Source organism: Sminthopsis crassicaudata, chromosome 3 (genome assembly GCF_048593235.1).
Source record: "Sminthopsis crassicaudata isolate SCR6 chromosome 3, ASM4859323v1, whole genome shotgun sequence".
Classification (NCBI taxonomy): Eukaryota; Metazoa; Chordata; class Mammalia; order Dasyuromorphia; family Dasyuridae; genus Sminthopsis; species Sminthopsis crassicaudata.
Genome location: NC_133619.1, coordinates 270,427,629 through 270,448,604, shown reverse-complemented (window position 1 = coordinate 270,448,604; position 20,976 = coordinate 270,427,629). Strand labels below are relative to the sequence as shown.

Sequence of the window (20,976 nt, the reverse complement as noted above, 5' to 3'; positions counted from 1 at the left end):
TTAATCTCCATATTTAACCTTCTACCAGTAAATCTCTTATCTCACAGGGTATATTTTATGACTAAACTTGTTTTTTAGGATATTCACAATTAACTTTAACAGCATGTACTACAATATTATAAAATTTTTCTTTTTGTTTGAAATTCATATTCAGTTATGTCTCATGTTGTAACTTGAATTAGATTTAAAATTTAGAATGTTTTAGATTTAGGAACTTATTTAACTATACTAATATTATCTGGTGTCCTAAATATTAGCCACCTCAGGTTTTTTGTTTGTTTGGTTTTTTGTTTTTTGTGTTTTGTTCTTTGTTTTTGTTTTTGTTTTATAGGTAAGATATAAAAAATACATTGTATCTTCAATAATGAACATTTTCCTAGACAATAAAAATAAAACTTTAAGCAAGTTTAGAGATAATCTTAGTTCCTTAATTTCATAGACTTTGAAACAAAATGAAAAACAAAATTAATCAGTTAAACTAAAGAGGCATTTTTAACTGTTTACTGTGCTGCTGACATTGTCTTAGATGCTAGAAATATAAATACAAAAGTGAGATAGTTCCTACCCTTAAAGATTTTTGATCCTTGGTTTGGGAGAGGAAAGAAAGAAATGTTTACAGGTAAGTAAATAAAAGACATTCACAACATAAAAACAGTGTAAGGAAGAGATGGGGGAGGGTCACTAATTACAGGAAAACCATGAGAGGCTTGAAGGAAAAGATAATTGAGGTGAAATATGAAGAGCAGAAGTTAGGAAGGCAGGATATTCTCAGTGTCGAAAGCAGCTGTTCAAGGTTCTAATTTGTGGTCAGTCTGAAAAGACATGGAGGAACCACCTTACAAGTTTGCATTTTTTAATAGAGATAATGCAGGTCCCCACTGCAGCTTCTTGAATAGTCAAGGGACTTGGTCAGATGGGCACTTCAGAAATAGTTGTAATGAAAGGAAAATAATTATGAGCCTATTATGATAGTTTGGGAAGAGTTTATTAGCATCTGGAGAGAGGTGGGGTTTTTTGTAAATAGAGAGGAGGGGAGTGATTAATCAACCAAAGTTATATAGTAATTGGAAATGGGTGAGCAAAGAGCTGAGAAATACTCCCTGGAAAGTAGATTTGAGAGTTATTTGCATATTTGCATAGTTTAGCCCTTAGGAAGGGATGAAATGAGAAAATCTAAAGAGAAAAGGAAAACAGGCCCAGCTTATGCACATCTAAGAAAAAAGACATGAACAAATGATTCTACAAAGCAAAACTAGAAGAATGATACAAGAAAAATAAAAGTCTCTTCTAATATGGTAGACAACTAGTAAGTAAACCTATACAGAGGGTATACAAGATAAATTGAAGGTAATTAACAAGGAAGGCTAGTAGCATTAAGGGAAATTAATACTCCCATCTCCCATCTCTTTTAACTGGCTGTTCCCTACCCTGGGAATGCTCTATTCTACTCAACCTCACCCTGACACCTTGTCATGTGAATTTTCCTGATTTTCTTTTAAGATTCATCCTCTTTCAGGAAGTCTTTCCCAGTCTCCTCACATTGCTTATACCTTCCCCTCTCAGATTGCCTTCCATCTACTAGGTTCCTTCCTTTCCTTCCTTCCCTCCTTCCTTCCTTCCTTCCCTCCCTCCCTCCCTCCCTCTCTCCCTTCCTTCCCTCCTTCCCTCCCTCTCTCCCTCTGTCCTTCCCTCCTTCCCTCCCTCTCTCCCTTCCTTCCTTCCTTCCTTCCTTCCTTCCTTCCTTCCTTCCTTCCTTCCTTCCTTCCTACCTACCTACCTACCTTCCTTCCTTTCTTTCTTCCTACCTTCCTTCCTTCCTTCCCTCCCTCCTTCCTTCCCTCCTTCCATCCTTCCTTCCTTCCCTTCCATTCCCTCCTTCCCTTCCATTCCCTTCCTTTCCTTCCTTCCTCTTTCTCTGTCTCTGTCTGTCTCTCTCTCTGTCTATATCTACTTGCTTACATGTTGTCTCCCCATTAGAATAAACAACGTAGGAAATACTTCTTTCAGTGTGTGGCACATTATAAGCACTGTGTAATTTGTTAGGTGATTTACTGGCCTGCTGACTGCCTGGTTTGTGAAGAGAAATGTTTGAAACAGCTATCATTCATGAAAGAAAAGTAGGATTGTCCTGTTGCAGTGGATACTATCACCTTGTAGTGGACTCTGTTCATGGTTGTGTGTTAACCAGTTCTAATGATACATCTGTTTATTGGTGAAAATCTTATCTTTTTCGTATAATTTCTATGCAACCACACTTTTAATGTTTAAAGTTGTTTGTTTTTCTTCTGAAATCTTTATCTCCTGTCTTCCCCTACCCCTTATTCTGAGAGTAATACAACTTATTAACTATGGCAAAAATATATTCAGTTCTGAATTTTTCCAGGGAAATTTTAAAATGGAACTTTAACTTGCATTAATCGGTTTCAAGCCTGAATACTTTGCTCAGTGTTTTCCTTGAATAGTAATAGTTCCTATATGCAGAAGTTGTTTTGAAAGTCTTAGTTCAGTTTTAAGGTATATTTTGCATGCACATATGTGTATAGTTTTAAAGATTTATTTTCCTCACAATAACGGAATTAAGTAATGGTTTTAGTCATTGTGCTATACCATGATGATACCTTCCTTTAAACCAAGGATAGAGACTTTCTTCAGCACTTAACTTTAAACAAAAAATGCCTTATCATCCCCTAATTTTGTGGCTAATTGGAAAAGACAGTTTTATAGATTAGAAATGATACTTAATCCAAAAAGCATATATATATTGGCTTTTGGATTTTTTAAACTTATAGGTATGTATAAAACGAAAATCATTAATTTATATTTTACTGACAAAATTTTTTGATAATCTAAAAGTGACTTTTGAAGGTTTCCTTTTACTCTTAATAAAGGAATACCAAAAAACATGTACCCTAACATGAAAGAGAATAACTTTTTATACATAATTTAGTTTACTTACAAATAAATGTGTTTATTACATGTAATAATGCTTTGAGGATTACATTACAGTTTATATTAATTCTTTCAATTTATTGATTTATTAAGTCACTTAATGATTTTCTGTAAAATACAACCTATATCCTTCCTTGTCATTACTTTCAGACACAAATTAAAGTATTGAATCTTTTTCTTATAAAATATTATATTACCTAATTCTATCACTAATTGGCATGGACCTTTGCCTTCAGTTAGGGCAAATTAGTGAGGCCTTATTTTATCTAAATAAAATAATGAAAATTATTTTGACTTTGAAAGTTATCTAATATCCCCTTTATTTTTCTCCTTCATCTCACTCCACCTCTCTTTTCTGGAGAATCCATATTGAATATAGCATGACCTCTCAGACTGATACTTAAAACTTTAAAAGACTTCTTGAATTATAGGTGCAAGGAAAGAAAGGGTGATAACTGGAGAGAACACTGGCTGCAGGATTTGCTATATTGTAATTAATGTTACCAATCTTGAAAGCAAAAATTTGCAAATGGATGGAGTGGAGAAGTATAATTTTTATGATGGAAAGACCTGTTAAAGTTCCTCCTCTCAATTTTTCTTCCAATCTCCCTTTCAGCAAAGAATATTAATAGTCTTATTTGTTTAATTACTTTTAAGCACAGGCATAGAATTCTATTAGCCAAGGTAAAGGATGTTTATTGACATCTCATTAACACAAAAACTGTCTTATACATTATCATCTGTCCTACCTAGCCTTTGAAGTAGACTGAATTTATGCATGAAATTTTCATAGTTCTCCAAACACACACACACACACACACACACACACACACACACACACACACACACACAGTGCAAGATTTCTGCTGATTTTTCTTTGTCAGCACTTCCTCATTCTCTCTCTACACACATATTGCTATTTCCTAAGATTTGATTCTTGTTCAATATTCTTAATCGTATCCCCATTTTTTGCTATTCCATACATTATCTGCTCATGTCTAATTTTTCTTTGCCTTCTGAGGTGATACCTAATTGTATGAATACATTGTACTTAGTAATGACTGAGGAAAAAACTTTTTCTTTTTTCCTTTCTTCCAGACTATGATTTTTAAAAAGAACTTAAAGGAAATGCTTATGGTTCTCTTTTATTTTTGTAGTTTTAACTAGTATAAATTAACAAAAATAATTGGCTTCAAATAAATTTAGGGAAGAATAGTATAAAATCTGTCTTTTATTTTCAAGGGTTTAGAAGTAGTGGTGTGTTTAAAAACTTAGTGTGGATTGTGACCAGAGATAGTAGTGATTATGGAATAAAACTGATTAGGGCAATGGTCTGTTGTACATAATTTTACTTAAAAGTTAAAGTTACGTAGGTCTGGAATGTTGTGGTATAAGAGGCATTAGTTGAACAGTGTGTAAAAATGAGGGCAGTGAGTCATTTAAGCTGTTTTCTCTTAAGTTTTCATATGATAGCTCCATTGTTTTGAAGTATTATGAATATCATGAAGTAGATTGCATTCCATAGCCAAGTATACTATTTTTCATGAATATCACCACTAACTTGTTTCAGATCTACATACTTTTAAAATTGCTAGTAATAAGTAATGTATTTATTATTTTCTTATAACCTTCAAAAAGTGAAGTTATGCTGAGAGATTTATTCATGGTTATGCTAGACTTACATTATTTACATTAAATGGCTCTTTATCTTGATATTACTGATACTTTACTAGCTATTTTAATTGGTACTGTCAATTCATCATAATGCTTTTGGTGATTATTACTATATGGTAAAAAGATAGAAATGTGAGTTTCTCTTTTCTGTTTATAAATTGTAATTTTGTCAGAGGCTCATTAAGCCATTTAATTACAATTATAATGAACCTCTCACGTTTTCTTTTAAAAACTATTAACTATTTTTTATTTTCTTGTTCTCTGCATTTAAGCACTATTTCCTTTTTTGATTTTTATAATGTAAAATTTATTTTGGCAGAGTTTTCCAATCATCCTAAATTGTGGTGTATCAAATTTAAGTAAAATGATTTTTTATTCTGCTGTTGTATATAAACAGTGGACCAAATTTATCTAAAAATATTTTAAAGAACCTAGTCAGTTATTTTATTTATAATAGGGATCCCCTGATGAATGAGAAACTATTTGTCAGTGCAGATTTACAACTGCTCTGAAACATGGAAGTCATTGAAAACATTTCATGATTTACCAAATACAGGTCAGCTTACTGTCCATTATGGTCTTCTTTCGTGCTTTCTTTCTTTCTATTTCTTTTTCTTTTTTTAATATTTGCTATATACAGATTGATGGACCAATTTTAGGAGGAATTCATTTTAAGCACTTTTAATTTTATTTATTTATTTAATTTTTATTTGTACTTTATATTCATTATGTCATTGTTAAAACGTAGCATAATGAATAGAAAATCATTCTTTGGATGTACTCCTTTGGAATAAACCTTAAAGGATTTGGGTTTGATTTAAATTCTACTGATGATATAACTTGACTCTATGATATAAGGTCACTTAATTACTCATTACCTCCAAGCAGCTCTCTTAATAGTATAAATTGCAGAGTTCACCAGTTTGCATTGGTAGATAAAGTTTTCTCACTAAAATTTTCTTGTACCAAGAAATAACAAGTTGGGGATGGGAAGATAACTATTTTTAGTCCAGATCTTTGATTTCTTAAGCATAAGTGGGTTTCATTATCAAAACTTCTTTTACTGTTGCTTATTATCAACTTGTCTGTAACTTAGAGTTTCTTTGAACACCGAAAAGTTATTTTTACCATGATTATACCTAAAAAAGTGTCAAAGATAGGTTGTAAATGTAAATAGAAAATTAAATTGAATCAGAATTGAATGGGGGAAGCCAGTGACCTAGATTATATTTGGAAATTGCATAGTGCTTTTTTAATGACCAAAAGCATCTCCCTGAAACAAAGGCATATCTTTTTAATACTACTCTTAAATTATTCTGATGGTGATATTCAATGGCTCTAAATGAATCTGTGACGTAAAATTCTAATTAGGGGAAATAACGTATAAAATAATACTAGTTTTTTCAAAGAATTGAAAGTTGAGTTCTCTTGTCTCTCCTTTCCAGTATTCCTTTTATTATAATTATGCTGCTTTTACCAAATAGCACTAGGCTTGGACCAAATCTGGGTGAATAAGACATTCCATAAGAGAAGTTTGACCTCAAAAAAACTCATAATTACCTATAAATTAAATTGGGAATATTGTCAATAGTGTTACTTTCACTGCCATTTCCAAATTAATTCATAGGAAAAGTATTGTTCCCAATGGTAATTTAATAGCCCAGTAACTTAGGTTTTCATTGTGATATTATTGGGAAAAAGGCTTTATATTCAAACATATTTTAAAGAATTATATTCAAAGAATTGAAAAATGTCTGTAGTTTATCTTATTTTATGGAATAAGATAATATTTGACAATAGATATAGTTTAGATATAGTTTGGATATATTTTCCTTTCCCAATGGGAAAGATAATAATCTAGACTTTTATAATTAAAACATTTTAACTTTTATTATTATGATAGACATCCACAAACACTAACATTTCCCTACAGAAAAAAGGATGCACTGAAACTCAGAATCTTTACTGTATATACCTGTGTGTGTCTGTCTATCTGTCTGTCTGTGCCTCACTCCTCTTCTTCCCCTCCCCCCCCCCCAATACATATCTGTGTTCCTAATTTAATGAGTTTGGCCCCATTTTTCTGTCTTTAAATTTTTTCTTCTGATTTCCTTTTTTTTTTTTTTTTTTTTTTTAAGAGACATCATCACTCTACTTCAAAAGCCTTCCATTATAACAAACGAGTATAATCATTCAATCATATAAAACAAATCCATACTTTGGTTATGCCTGAAAATTTGTATTAATCAATTGATGGACATTCACCTTGTTTTCCAATAATAACACAAAAGTATTGCTATAAATTTCTTTATAAATATTATTCTTAGTCATATTATTATATTTAGGGGTATGATTTCACATAATTTTTCAGAATAGTAGAATAACTAAACAATTATCCCAACAGTCTGTCCTCCCCAAACTACCAAGAATTCTCACTTTCCTTTTTTGTTATCTTGGCTAATCTCATGGATATTGGGTGGAATATCAGAATTGTTTTTATTTGTAATTTGGAATTCTTGCCTTCTCTCCCCTAAGGCTTTCTTTCAAGAATTCTTCCCTATCCATTGTTGTGAAAAGTTTCCTTTCTTTGTTTTTCTAACTTTTTCATGATTTAACTTTTTTTTTTTTTTTTTTTTTTTTTTTTTTTTAACCTACATCTATTTGGAGTTTATTGTAGTATAGCTTGTGGTATTGATATCACCCTCATCACTTACATTCCTTACAGCTTCTTTCCCTCCCATACTCTCTAATTTTTTTTTTTTTTAATTGGAGCTCTTGGTGCTTATCAGATAATATGCAACTATTTCCTACTTTTTTATCTAATATATTTTACTGATCAATTTTTAAATTTTTTAAACTAGTACCAATAATTTTGATGGTTACAGTTTTATATTGAGATACTCTTTTGCCTTTTTTTCTTTTATTTACGATCTCTAGTTCCTCTAAAATGGATTTAGTTATTAAATTTTCTAATTCTGTTATAAAGGAATCAATCTTTAATAGTTTTATTGTTATATCAGTAAATCTGTAATTTGATTTAGATGCTATTAGGTATTTAATTTCTCTCCAATTGGTTTCAGACTTTCTTTCTGCAAATAAAAATTAAGGTATTTTTCTAGAACTGACTTTTGCCCTGGAATTACTATATTTGGTTAACTAAATATGTTATTGTTTAGAATTCTAATTTTCATAGATGGCATTTGGATTACAAATTAAATTAATTCTAACTCAAAGAATGTTTTCTGCTTTCTGAGTAAAAATAATGCACAATTGATTTCATGTCATTCTTTTTATTTTTAAGGAATCTTGGCAAAAATGGCTTGTCCAATAGTAGCATTTTATTGGATAAATGCCCACCTCCACAACCACCACCATCACCATATCCTCCCTTGCCAAAAGACAAGTTGAATCCACCTACACCTAGTATTTATGTGAGTAGAGCTAATTTAATAGAAATAAATCAATCTGTGTTAAAATTTGTTTAAAAATGTCAATATTTGTTTTTTAAAAAGTGCTGATTTTAAAGGAAATTGCTATTAGGAAAAATATTGTTAGAAATACTGGGATAACCTCAATATACTGCGTTTATTAGTTTTGAAAGGAGGAGGGTTGATGTAATTAATAGAAAACAGCTATCCTTTAAAATATAATTGCATTAGAATAAAGAGAGTCCAATAGCTTCAAAAATCTGGTTTTGAATTTTCTAGAACTTCTTATAATTGTATGATTCCAAGCTAGTCACTTATCATTTTTTTTTTTTAATTAATCTGTAGAGTAGGTTATCTTTCCTATCAGTATCCTCCCTCCTTTTTCTTCCCAATGCCACAATCTACTAGTACAAACCATCATTACCTTTCATCTAGGACAATTGCAGTCTATCTAGTTTTCCTTTTTTCATTCCATAAGTATGGACTCTTTTCTCCCTATTTCACATTTAGCATCGTTGGATGCAAAAGATACTGTCATGCCCATTTGCTTAATCTTTCCTCATTAGCCTCCATAGGCTCCCTGTCAATATCCTGCTTTTCTTGTTAGCCTTGTTTCATGTCATTCACACTGGCCTAGTTGGTACTGTGACTTGTTTATATTTACTATTTTCTTGCCCTAAAGCTCACTTTAGTGCTTTTGTTCTTACAATATTTTTCAATGCCTGAAATTTCACTACTTACCTGTCTTTTTAGAACTTTGCTCAGTGGACCTATCCTCTTTTCCTGTAATTTCAGTCAGTAATAATTCCGGTTTAAAAAAGTAGACTGAGGTCCAGTTTTTCACAACACATTGGTGAAGATAGTACTAGAATCTCTCTGATCAAATAAATCTAAGTTCAGTGTTCTTTCTACCTGATTAGTGGGGGAAATGAAATAGTTACATGTATTATAATTTGCACCATTCAAAATTAAGATTATGTTATTTGGTAATTGGTGCTAATACGATGGGAGTTATTTAGTGCAAATTAAAATTATGAAGGCACTTCAGAGAATCCATTATTTGCATTTATTGAAACCTATTGTACTAGTCTTTCATGTGATACTTTTTACTCTGTTTTTGGTGAAATTTAATATTTTCCTTATTCAAATGTCTATTCCCCAATTTGTCTACTTAAGACAATAAGCTTCACAAGGGAAGGAATATTTACTCTTTTTATGTATAGTTCAGTAGTGCTTATAATAGACAATAATACTTGTTGAATTGTGATTAATATTTTGCAGTACTTGACAGGTGATTTTCGTGAAGGTAGAGTTAGATACTGCATGTGAAATATTCCTTAGGAGAAGAATGATAAGTGTAAAGCAAAATATGGTGGTAGTCATAAAAGATCATCACTCAAAATCAAAATTGGAGTCATATGTACATAATAATATAGCATATAAAATTTGAGATCCTAAAGTTGTAAAAAGATGGTATTAGGAAGTTGGGCATGGTTTCTTTCACAAGGTCACTACCCAAAGTGGGGTTTGTTTTTTTCTAACTTTGATATTCATTTATTAAGTACTTATTTTTGCAGAGCCCCATTTTTGGGACTTGAAAAGATCCAGATTCAATTAAAATGATTTCTACCCCTCTAGGAATTTACAACCTAATAGTAGTAACTAACATTTATATAGCATGGTAAAGTTTACATAGCACTTTGAAAATGTTATTTTCCTCACAGCAGTTCTGGGAAGAAGATATTATTATCTCCCTTTTATACATGATAAAACTAAGGCAGACAGAAGTCTTAGGGTCACATAGGTAGTAAGTGCAGTAGGCTGACCTTGAACTCTTGTTTTCCTGATTCAACACCTACAACTCTATAGGCAGCCCTGAAGTCAGGAGGACTTGAGTTCAAATATGGTCTCAGATACTTAATACTTTCTAGCTGTGTGACCCTGGACAAGACTGTCTGTCTCTCTTGTCTGTCTGTCTGTAAGAGAGAGGGAGGGGGGTGTGTCCTGAATGTTGCACTACTTCCCTACTACACTGGCTCATTTTTCTACTAGAATTCATTGACAAAACTATTTTCCTTTATCCTCCATCATTTTTCATTTCTGATAGTTGTGAGGTGGTAGCTCAGAGTTGTAAGGCAACTTTGCCTTTCTCTAATCAATATGTAGAACAACTTTTCATGTAACTTTTGATTTCTTCTGAAAACTGACTTTTTTTTTTTAACCCAGTTATTGAGGAATTGCTCTCATTTTTAGAAATATGAGAGTTTCATTTATATTTAAGAAATGAAGCCATTATCAGAAGAACTTGATATAAAATTTTAGAGTATTACATCATTATCCTATGGCTCCTTTTAGCAAAGTATATTTTCCCTTTCAATTAGGTGGTTTTTTTTTTTTTTTTTTTTTTTTTTTTTTTTTTTTTTTTTGGTTTTTTTGTTGTTGTTGTTGCTTTTGCTTTATCTGAGATTGTGATTGCCATATACTTTTATTTTAGCTGAAGCATAAAATATTGTGCTCAAGCTCTTTATCTTAAATCTGTGTGTGTCTTTCTGCCTCAAGTGCTCTCTCTTGTAAAATATATTGTTGGATTCTGGTTTCTAATTCATTTTATTATCTACTTCTGTTTTATAGGTAAGCTTTTGTTCACATTCACATTTGTGATTATTAATTACCTTTATTCCTTCTATTTATTCTTTTCCTCTCTTTTTCATCCTGTCCCTCCTTTAAAAATATGTTTTGCTTTTGACCTATGTCTGCCTTAGTTTACCCTTCCTTTTATATCCCCTTTACCTAGCTATTGTCTTTTATTCTCTTTCCCTCCAATTTCTGTTTGTGCACAAATGTGTACATATTCTCTTTGAACCAATTCTGATGAGAGCATAATCTGCCTCCTCATCCTCATTTTTCCTTCACTTCCCTCCTTGCACACATCACTAATGGGAGAAAATTTTACCCCATTCTATCTCTACCTCCTCCCAGTATATCCCCCTATTTTTTTTTAATTTTGGAGATAATTGCAACATAATCAACTTACCTCTCTGTTTAGATTCCATTTAACTGCCCTAATAATAATAAGTTCTAAATAATTTTATATACATATAAATCATCTTTCTATATAGGAATCTAAACAGGGTAACTTTGTTGAGTGCCTCTATGGTTAGTCTTTTATTTTGTTTATTTGTTTTTGTTGGGGTTTTTTGTTTTTGTTTTTGCTGAGACAATTGGAGTCAAATGACTTGCCCAGGATCACACAGCTAGGAAGTGTTAAGTGTCTGAGGTCATATTTGAACTCAGGTCCTCCTCACTTCAGGGGTGGTGCTTTATCCACTCCACCAACTAGCTGCCCCTCATGTTTATTTTTTGTGCTTCTTTTTGGTCTTATGTTTGAATGTCAGATTTCCTATTTAGCTTCTGATCTTTTCATAAGGGAATGTTGAAAAGTTTTATTAATTAAATGTTTCATTAAATTTCATTTTCTTCCCCAAAAGATTAATCTTAGGTCCTTTGCCTTTCAGCATATCATATTCTAAGCCCTCCACTTCTTTAATGTGGAAGCTGCTAAATCTTGTATGTTCCTATAGTCCCACAGTGTTTGAATTTTCTTTCTGGCTTTGGCAGTGTTTTTTTCCCTGACCTTGTAGCTCTGGAATTTGATTGTATATTCTCTTTCAGGAGATGAGTAATAGATTCTTTACACTTTTATTTTACCCCCTTATCTTATATATTGGGTCAGTTTTCCTTGATAACTTTTTAAAAGGTGCTGTCTAGGCTCTTTCTTTGATCATGACTTTTAGGTAGTCCAATAATTCTTAAGTTATCTCTTCAATCTGTTTTTATGGTCAGTTGTTTTTCCAGTGAGATGGTTCATATTGTTATTTTTTTCATTATTTTGATTTTGTTTTATTGTTTCTTGAATTTCTCATGGAATCATTAGCTTCTACTTGGCCAGTTCTAATATTTAAAGAATTAAGGATCTTCAATGAGCTTTTGTATGACCTTTTCTCTTTGGTCAATTCTCTTTTTTTAAGTTCTTTTCTCCAATGAGTTTTTTTTTTTTTTTTTTTTTTTTTGTTTTGTTTTGTTTTGTTTTGTTTTGTTTTGTTTTTTGTTTGTTTGTTTTTTTAATTCCCTGCCCCTCTTTTTCCTTTTGGCCTATTCTCCTTTTAAAGTAGTACTTTTCTTCAGTACTCTGTGCCTTTTTTACCAAGCTGTTTATTATTATTATTTTTTAATGATTTTCTTGGATCACTTTCATTCCCTTCCCAGTTTTTCCTGTCATTCTTATCTCTTTTAACTCTACTAGGACTTTTTTTAGAAGCCATGGATCCAGTTATCTTTTTTTTTTTTTTTTCAGGCTTTATTAATAAATGGTTTCACCTTGTTGTCATCTTTTGAGTTTGTGTCTTGATATTCTCTGCTACTGTGGTAACATATAAAAGGTCAAGTTCTAATTATTGTTTCTATGGTTTGCTCATTTTCCTGCCTTATTCACTTCATATTTTGTTAAAGTTGGGCTTTGCTCACCTATAAGTGAGGAGGCACCAAACCAAGCTTCAGATTTTTTCATACTACTATTTTCAGAGCTATCTCTGGGGATCTGCAAGTTTTTAGGTTCCAAAGTAGTTCCTGAGAAAAGTGTGCTCACTACTTTCTGGTCTTTATGTTGAAAGTTCTCTCCACTCCTTCTTCCCCTGTTCCTCTGCAACCACAAATAGCTAAGGCCTGATAATCCTATAAGGGCTAATGTTTCACTCAGATTGAAAGCTGTGACCAAGGCCCTTTCTACTTTATGAAAGATCACAAGCTGGAGATCTCCACCCTGGAACTATGACCCAGAATTATATATACATAATAGAGTTGCCAATCAGTGCTCAGTATCTACAAGGGGATTCCATTTAATTTGTTTCTGACCAGTTGTCTAACCCGGTACTTATTTCTTATGCTGAGAGCTAATGAAACAGCTACTTTAACTGTCCCAGTCACCTCAAAGACCCATTGCAGGTACTCCTGCCATGTTCAAGTTCTCTGCCCATATCAGTGTGACAGATTTCTGGAGACTTCCTAAGTTGTCTTTTGCTCTGATCTTTTGTTGGTCCTGCCACTCCAAAAATTGATTTGAGGCATTATTTAAAGTTGTTTGTACAGAAATGTTGGGAGTGTTAACTTTGGTCCCAGGCTATACTATACCCACTTGGCTCCATCCAGCATTTCCAAAATAGTTTGTATTACAATGGTCTATTTTCCAGAAAAATATGTATTTGTTTTGGAATGTGCTTTGGAGATTTGATTCCTTCTGCCCTCTAGAGGCCAAATAAATGTGATTTATACCAGTAGCAGGAAAAATTAATAGGAATGATGGCTTTTTTAATATTTAATTTTTAAGTTATTTTAAATATGAGATTTATGACTATAGTAAAGTTTAAACTGTTTCCTTCTCTAGCTATCTAGCCTTATTTTGGATAATGTATATTATAATTCCCTTTTTTTATGATTTTGTAAGATAAATTTTAGTTTCATATCTATTGTTTTCAATGGTTAAGGGTTTTTGGCAGTTTTATAAAAATTTTCATTGTTATGAGGAAGAATGATAATTAAGTTATTAAAATACCTCTAATTCATACAATTAAAATGTGTATTTGGTGAATTTTTTCTAAATTTGAACATTGTCTTGAATGGAAAAACTCTGATCATCTATCTTCTCATAAGTCATCTTATTCTCATTCAATAGTAGAATGAACTTTTTTAGTTTAAAATTAGAAAACTTACCACTTAATTTTGGAGTACTTTGAAATTTGTCATCTTTAGTAGTTAAAAACAAACTACAGTTTTTCTGAGATCTAACAGTACATTTTAATTTTGCAGTTGGAAAATAAACGTGATGCTTTCTTTCCTCCTTTACATCAATTCTGTACAAATCCAAACAACCCTGTTACTGTAATACGTGGCCTTGCAGGAGCTCTTAAATTAGGTATGGTTTGTTTTGTTTTTTATTGGTTAACAGAAATGAAACTTGTACAAGAGTCATTTGGAATTCCACATCTTAATTGTAATATTCCAGCTCAACATAGTTATTTTCTTTTCTTGATTTTTTTTTTTTTTTTTTTTTTTTTTTTGGTACATCTATAATGTATAATCTTTCAATTTGTTAGAAACTTCATTCTTAGTGGGGTAGGAGGTGTGATATTTTCACACATACATACACCCTACAGAGATTTTCAGTTTCCTGTTAGGATGGATTTAGAGAAAATAGTTTCTGTTTTAAAATGTTCATAAATTAGGATAAAGTACAGTGTACCAAGAATGTCTATGAAAGTTTGATTCCTTAATATCTTAAAAATAAATGTTGGTCGTCTTGATGGTGGTGTGCTTTGGAGTATATGTAAATAGGTGATCTTTTTGCATAGTTTTCCATCCTGTACCTTTTAGTGTCACTAATATTAGTGACAACCTGAAAGTATATATTAATCCTCATTCAAGAAATACTATTATTTATTAATTGAAATTTATTTTCTTTTAAAGACCTGGGACTTTTCTCCACCAAAACTTTGGTAGAAGCAAATAATGAACATATAGTGGAAGTGAGGACACAATTATTGCAACCCTCAGATGAAAACTGGGACCCCACTGGAACTAAGAAAATTTGGCGTTGTGAAAGTAATAGATCTCATACAACAATTGCTAAGTATGCACAATATCAGGCCTCCTCGTTTCAGGAATCATTGAGGGTAAGTATTTGGATGTTTATTCTAGCGCTAACAACAGGCTGAAATGTCTCTGAGTGATATCATTTTATTTATATTTTAGAAGTGTTAATAACTACCATCTAAACAGTACCCTTTTAAAGCCTAAGTAGACTTCTCTTTGATATATTTTTTATTGACTATAAATAAGGGATTTAAAATTTTTGTGTCTTGTTTTTCCTATAAAAAATATGAACTTTAAACTTTTTTTTGTTTACTTTAAACAAAACATCAGTAAAAGATAATTAGTAAAGATAATTCAAAAATTAAAAAAAATCATACTACCCAATTTAAAGAAGGTAAACACAACTTAAAGAAAATAAAAAAAGGTGAGGCTTTGATTTCATTTTAATTTCTTCTATATCATTACCATAGTAGCATTAAAGAAAAAAGTAGCGTTTTCTAAGTTTTTTTTTTTTTTAAGTAAATAATATTTTAAGGGAAACTTATTTTAGGAAACATGGACTATTAGAATAAGAAGTAATGCTTTTTACCCCTATTAATTTACATGGACTAGCTCTCCAAGCTTTACTATTTGTCCTTTTTCTTTTTCTCAAATCTGTGAGGGTCTGTTTCTTTGTTTTGGTAGATCTAATGGATTTTATCTGTATGGGAAACTCCTTAGTGTATAATTTCCTTCCACTATTGCAGATCTCCAGCTCATCTGAGCCGGTCCAATAAAATAACTTGAGGGCACTATAACTTGTGTCCATGGTACTTGGGAATCTATCATTTAAAGAAAATAATTTCGCATTCCTTTAAAAATACTGCAGAAAGAACTAAATCCTTTAAGGATACAATTAAGTGCATATACTACACATTTATGTTGTTATTAAGCCTGCTTATAAATGTATTCTTCATTTATCACAATTCTTTCTAAACTTGCTTCTAAATTGCTTTCTAAACTTCTGCATATATATTATTATATATATTATACATAATAAATGGCTTATATTGACTGAAAAATTCATTTTCCCTTAGCTAACATGCTAAAGAGTTACTCCAAACTGTCAAGTCTAGTCCTTAGATGTCACTAAGCCTGTAGGGAAACCTTTTCAGCCAGCTATAAGATTTAATAACTCTTCTTCTCTTCTAGTATAGCCTTGGAAGAGTTGCCTTCATGTCATGGTCTTGATAATATGTAGGGTTTCTGCTCTACTAAGAATATTCTCTTGTAAAATGTCAATTTATAATCATGGTTTGCTTTTTTCTCTCTTTAAAAAAAGACTAGTAATATTTCCCCATGTTGTAGAATAAAACTTATAATATACACATGATCTAGTTATAAATACTAGCTTAATTCTTGAGTTTTATAATAGATGTATTTGTAACTCACATTAGTTGGGTGCTATGCCTTTGGACTTACTCAGTCAAGATCTTTGTATTTGAAATTGATTGAAGTTGATTTTTTTCTTAATACTGCACCTTTATACATGTGTATGATTTTGTAGTTAAATTTCACATTAGGACAATCTGTTATAAGATACTAAAGAAACTTTTTAACGACAGGAAGAAAATGAAAAAAAGAGTCATCACAAGGACCACTCAGATAGTGAATCTACATCTTCAGATAAGTGAGTGATTTTTAATATATTTTTCTTGCCAATCACAAAGACATTCAATGAATGACATTCTTGTTTTTGTTTTTTCTTCCCACTATTTCTACCCTCAGCTCTGGTCGGAGGAGAAAAGGGCCTTTTAAAACAATCAAGTTTGGGACCAACATTGACCTGTCTGATGACAAAAAGTAAGTGCAGTTAGAATTTTATTTTTATTTATATATATATATGTATATATATATTTGTAGTTTAATCCTTTCTAATATAATTTTGCTCTTTCTAAGATATGAATTACCAACAGAGGCAGTTTTTCTTATTACTAGGAATATATACAATTGAATAGTGTTGATGATACCTGTTTTAATTTTTCTACTTTTACTCTAAAAAATGTTCATGATTTTTTACTTTAGTTTTGAAGATTAGTTAAATTCACCTTTTATTATGCAAAATTAATATACACTTTGAAATTCATGTTATTAGACCTCTTAAAAGTAAATGTAGTAAGTGTAAGCAAAGAAATACACATTCATGATTTTATATGGGAAATTATTTCCTAATATAGTAAAGAATTAAAGAAATTCCAGCCACCTCATATAGAGAGTGAGAGTGAGACAGAAAAGAAAAGTCTGATATTTAAAAAAAAAAAAAAAAACTGTCTTATTTACTTTTATTTCCTTTTTCAGTGTCTAGCAAAATATAGGGCACATGGTGTCAGGCTGCTGTATTATAATTATTGTTCCGGAATAATAGTCATAATAATATATGTTAAAAGTCTGGACCAAATCATCTTAAAAAGTTACAAAAGCCTGTTGGGTTTTGGTTTTGAAATATTTCTCTAGAATCTTTAACCTAAATTATAATGGGAGTAGGAACCCTAAACATAATCATTTCCAGTTTACAGTTTATTACTTTTGTTTAAGTTTTATTACATTTAGGATACTGTAATTTAAAACTACCTGTCTTTTTTAGTAATTTTTTCCTCCGTTATATTTATTTTCTCAAATATTTATTTTAGATTTTCACTTTTGTTATAGGTGGAAGTTACAGCTACATGAGTTGACCAAACTACCTGCTTTTGTGCGTGTGGTGTCAGCAGGAAATCTTTTAAGCCATGTTGGTCATACAATATTAGGAATGAATACAGTGCAGCTGTACATGAAGGTTCCTGGAAGCAGGACTCCTGGTAACTTAGCATTCATATGATCTGTGAACTATGAAAGAAGAAAAAAAATTTTTTTTCCTACTTAATCTTAGTAGTAATTACTGACAAAATGACACTTGAAAAAATTTTTGCCAGAATTTTGTTTTGATTAAAATAACTGTTCAGTTTGAAAGATTGAATTGTTTGAAGAAAGAATTTCCAAGCATAGTGCACTCAGAAGTTTTTCTTATCCTCCTTTTTCTTATATCCTATATAAAGGAAGAATAATAGGCTAGAAATCTTTTAACATAAATCATGCCAATTATTGGGAATGAAGGGTGCATCAAAATGGCAATCATAACATATAGGTACCTTGGTTTTTCTGATGACAAAAAAGTCCAGTATAATACTGTATCGGCAGTTAAATTAATATGTATGCAATTTGAAGAAGTTTGGTCCTTTCCAAGGACTAATAATTGCCAAAAAGATTTTCTTATTTTCCTTTTATCTCAGTTATGGCCCTGATTCTGACTGCCACAGTATAGTATAATTGAAACAGCATTGGATTAAGCGTTCAAATTTCTCTTCTAATTTTAGTGTTCTGTATTCCTTAGGAAGCCTTTGGTTAGCATGAATATACCCCTGCCAAGAGCTGCTTCCCCATCACCCTCTTTTTCCAAAGCCATTTGAAGCATCCCAGTTGCTAACTTTGATTCCTAGATATTCAGAATAAGGGTAGCTAAACTCAAAACTTTTTGACAGCTTACTTTTGCAATATTGTGTCTCTTAACAATTATCATAAGGAAAAGATTTTGGATTGTTAATAACCAATTCTTTATGGGCTTCATTTTCTTCATTTAAAAAAAAAAACAAAACATACTGCATAGATGAACTTGTGTAATAACTTCAGCGTTAAAACATTCCAGATCTATAAGACCATTGAGTGAATTTATATATTTTTTAAATAACAATAATAGACTTAATTAGCTTCGTCCTTTCTTATTATTTTTTTCTGGGAAAAAGTCATATGTAAATGATCGTTGATAAATCTTGATTTACTTGGCTTATTTGCTGCTCTATCATTTTGGTTTTTCCCTTAGTTTCAATACAATATAGTAGGGATTTAGACATCCAACCTATGATAAATATTGCAGAAAGATTCTATAACTTCAAGAATTCCTCAAAACAGTATATATAGATGGTTGAAGAATGTTTAAATAATTTCCTGTTTGTTCTCCTATGAGCATAAGTTTCACAAAATAGGAATTTTTGAAAATAATTTTTTCTTTTACCTTTCAGGTCATCAAGAAAATAACAATTTCTGTTCAGTTAACATAAATATTGGTCCAGGAGACTGTGAATGGTTTGTTGTTCCTGAAAGTTACTGGGGAGTTATGAATGACTTCTGTGAGAAGTACGTTCTAAAGATGAATTTCCTCACAATTCTATATGAATTTTGAAAACCATTTCTGTTTTTATAGTGTAAGAAAATGTTATCTAGAGAAGACCCTTAATGGAGCAGTTACTAATTACTCAGTAAATTATTTTAATAGAATGAATATTTTAGAATATTATGAATATGAATAGAAAGAAATTATTTTGGGTGATATTAGAGATTACAAAAATTGAAGAATGTTTTCAAGATTGGGGTAGGGAAATAGTTTAACATGCTTTAAATATTCAGTTCTTACATGTTACTTTACTAATCCAATAATATCAGTGTTGAGAAAAACCCTCAGTGTAATTTAAATATTTGTTTTATGTGCTGTTTTTCTCATTTTTACCTAGCTAAATTATTAAAAGTTTCCTACTTAATATTTAGTTTATAATGGGTGAAAAATTATAATGGATCTTTCTTTTGCTTGATCAGTTGTATTGTGACATCTTCTAGAGAATTATCCATATTTGTGAGTTGATTTGGGGGTGGGCTGAAGAAGGGATTAAATAATCAGTCAGTATGCAGGTACTAGGCTATGTACTGGAGATATGAAGATAAGTGAAACAATCCTTGCCTTCAGAGATCTTGTCTCCCATTGGAAGACAAATATAAGTCTATATATAAAAGATATTTTCAAAGTCATTACCTAAGGGGGAGGAGGGATCCATTGATTGTGTGAGAGGGCCCAAAGTCAGTCCGCATGTAGAAATCTGAAAATCAGTTAACCAGTTAAATTAACATGAAAAATGTAAGTCACCAGTCACTTTTGGAGGCAATACTTTTAGATAAAGTAGTCAAACATTTAGAATTTTAAAATCATAGAAAGTTCAAAACTGTATTACTTTTGAACTTGTTTTTCTGTTACAATCCAATGGCTCTGTATAGCTAGATAAAAGAGAACATGAAGTACTATCCAGTAGAAGGGAAATGGCTTCTCCATGGTGACAAAAAAACCTTTCATCCCTTTCTGACTAAAGCTGGCAGGATTACAGTGTTGTCATACTATGCTGAATGCCACTCACAAGAGTCAGAAGCACATTTTTCTTGATTCTTGTCTTATAATTTAGAAGCATGTTTTTATTTTTTTAAATAAACATTTTTTTTTTTTAATTTAATACATTTTCACAAAGAATTTTGTCTCTATTCTTAAAAAAGTATTCTATTAGGTCTTAGTGTTTGGTATTTTTAGGAAACATCCTTAGATAATTATAACAGGACTAACAAAGCTTAGATTATGTATACATGTTACAATTTTGCCCTAGAGATAAATTTTACGTAACTTACCAGCTGGTGTTTGAGGGATACTTTAATTTCATGTGTTCTTAAACTAGAGATGAATAGGTCTCATTTCATAAATTCACCCATCTTAGCTTTCCTAAGATTAATCTTAAGAAAAGCCTTGGGAAAAATGCATGTAGAGAATGAAATAGAAGACAGGCTAACAATTACACACAATTTAAAGAAACCTAATTTAAAGTTCCATTTCTCATAGAAATGTTTATTAATAAAATGGCAAAAAGAAAATACTCAGTCAACCAAAAAACATTTACTAAATGGCTATTATGTACCAGGTACTGTGTTAAACAACAGAAATACAAAAAAAAGTGTTAAAAACAGCCCCCCACCCTCAAAGGAATTTACATAATAATTTGAAAAAGTTGTATTAAGTTCTGCTGAATATCACACACACACACACACACACACACACACACACACAGTTTCAGCTTATGTGGAAAAGTTCTGTGGTCCTTCACAAAATAGCTTTTACTGTGTTTTTTAATGTCACATCCTTTGATAAAATCATATCCATTGTTTTTGTCAAACTGTTTAGCAGAAGCAAACACTTTGGAGCAAAAGTTTTCTTTATTGCATCTTCAGTAGCTATAGTTATTGAGAACAGTTGTTGAGCTAGTTCTCCACAAGGACTGATCCCTTGGAGAGTGACCAGTGAGACCAGTTTGTGGTTTAGGGACCACTATTTTTCCTGGGATTTTTAGTATTATATTCTCACTAGTGGTAATAGAAGAAAAATTGATGTTAGTAGTGG

General features: G+C 31.2%; 1 protein-coding gene across 4 annotated transcripts in view; it reads left to right on the top strand.

Moving 5' to 3' along the window:
* The window catches only part of KDM6A (lysine demethylase 6A), a 240,344-nt gene that overhangs the window by 201,787 nt on the left and 17,581 nt on the right, over positions 1-20,976 (top strand). For all 4 annotated transcript variants that reach the window (XM_074300796.1, XM_074300793.1, XM_074300795.1 and 1 more), the window contains 7 exons: positions 7,925-8,054; positions 13,914-14,019; positions 14,571-14,776; positions 16,301-16,365; positions 16,464-16,538; positions 17,385-17,533; positions 18,791-18,905. In XM_074300796.1, the coding sequence (XP_074156897.1) occupies positions 7,925-8,054; positions 13,914-14,019; positions 14,571-14,776; positions 16,301-16,365; positions 16,464-16,538; positions 17,385-17,533; positions 18,791-18,905 (846 nt within the window). The remainder of the gene's footprint in view (positions 1-7,924; positions 8,055-13,913; positions 14,020-14,570; positions 14,777-16,300; positions 16,366-16,463; positions 16,539-17,384; positions 17,534-18,790; positions 18,906-20,976) is intronic.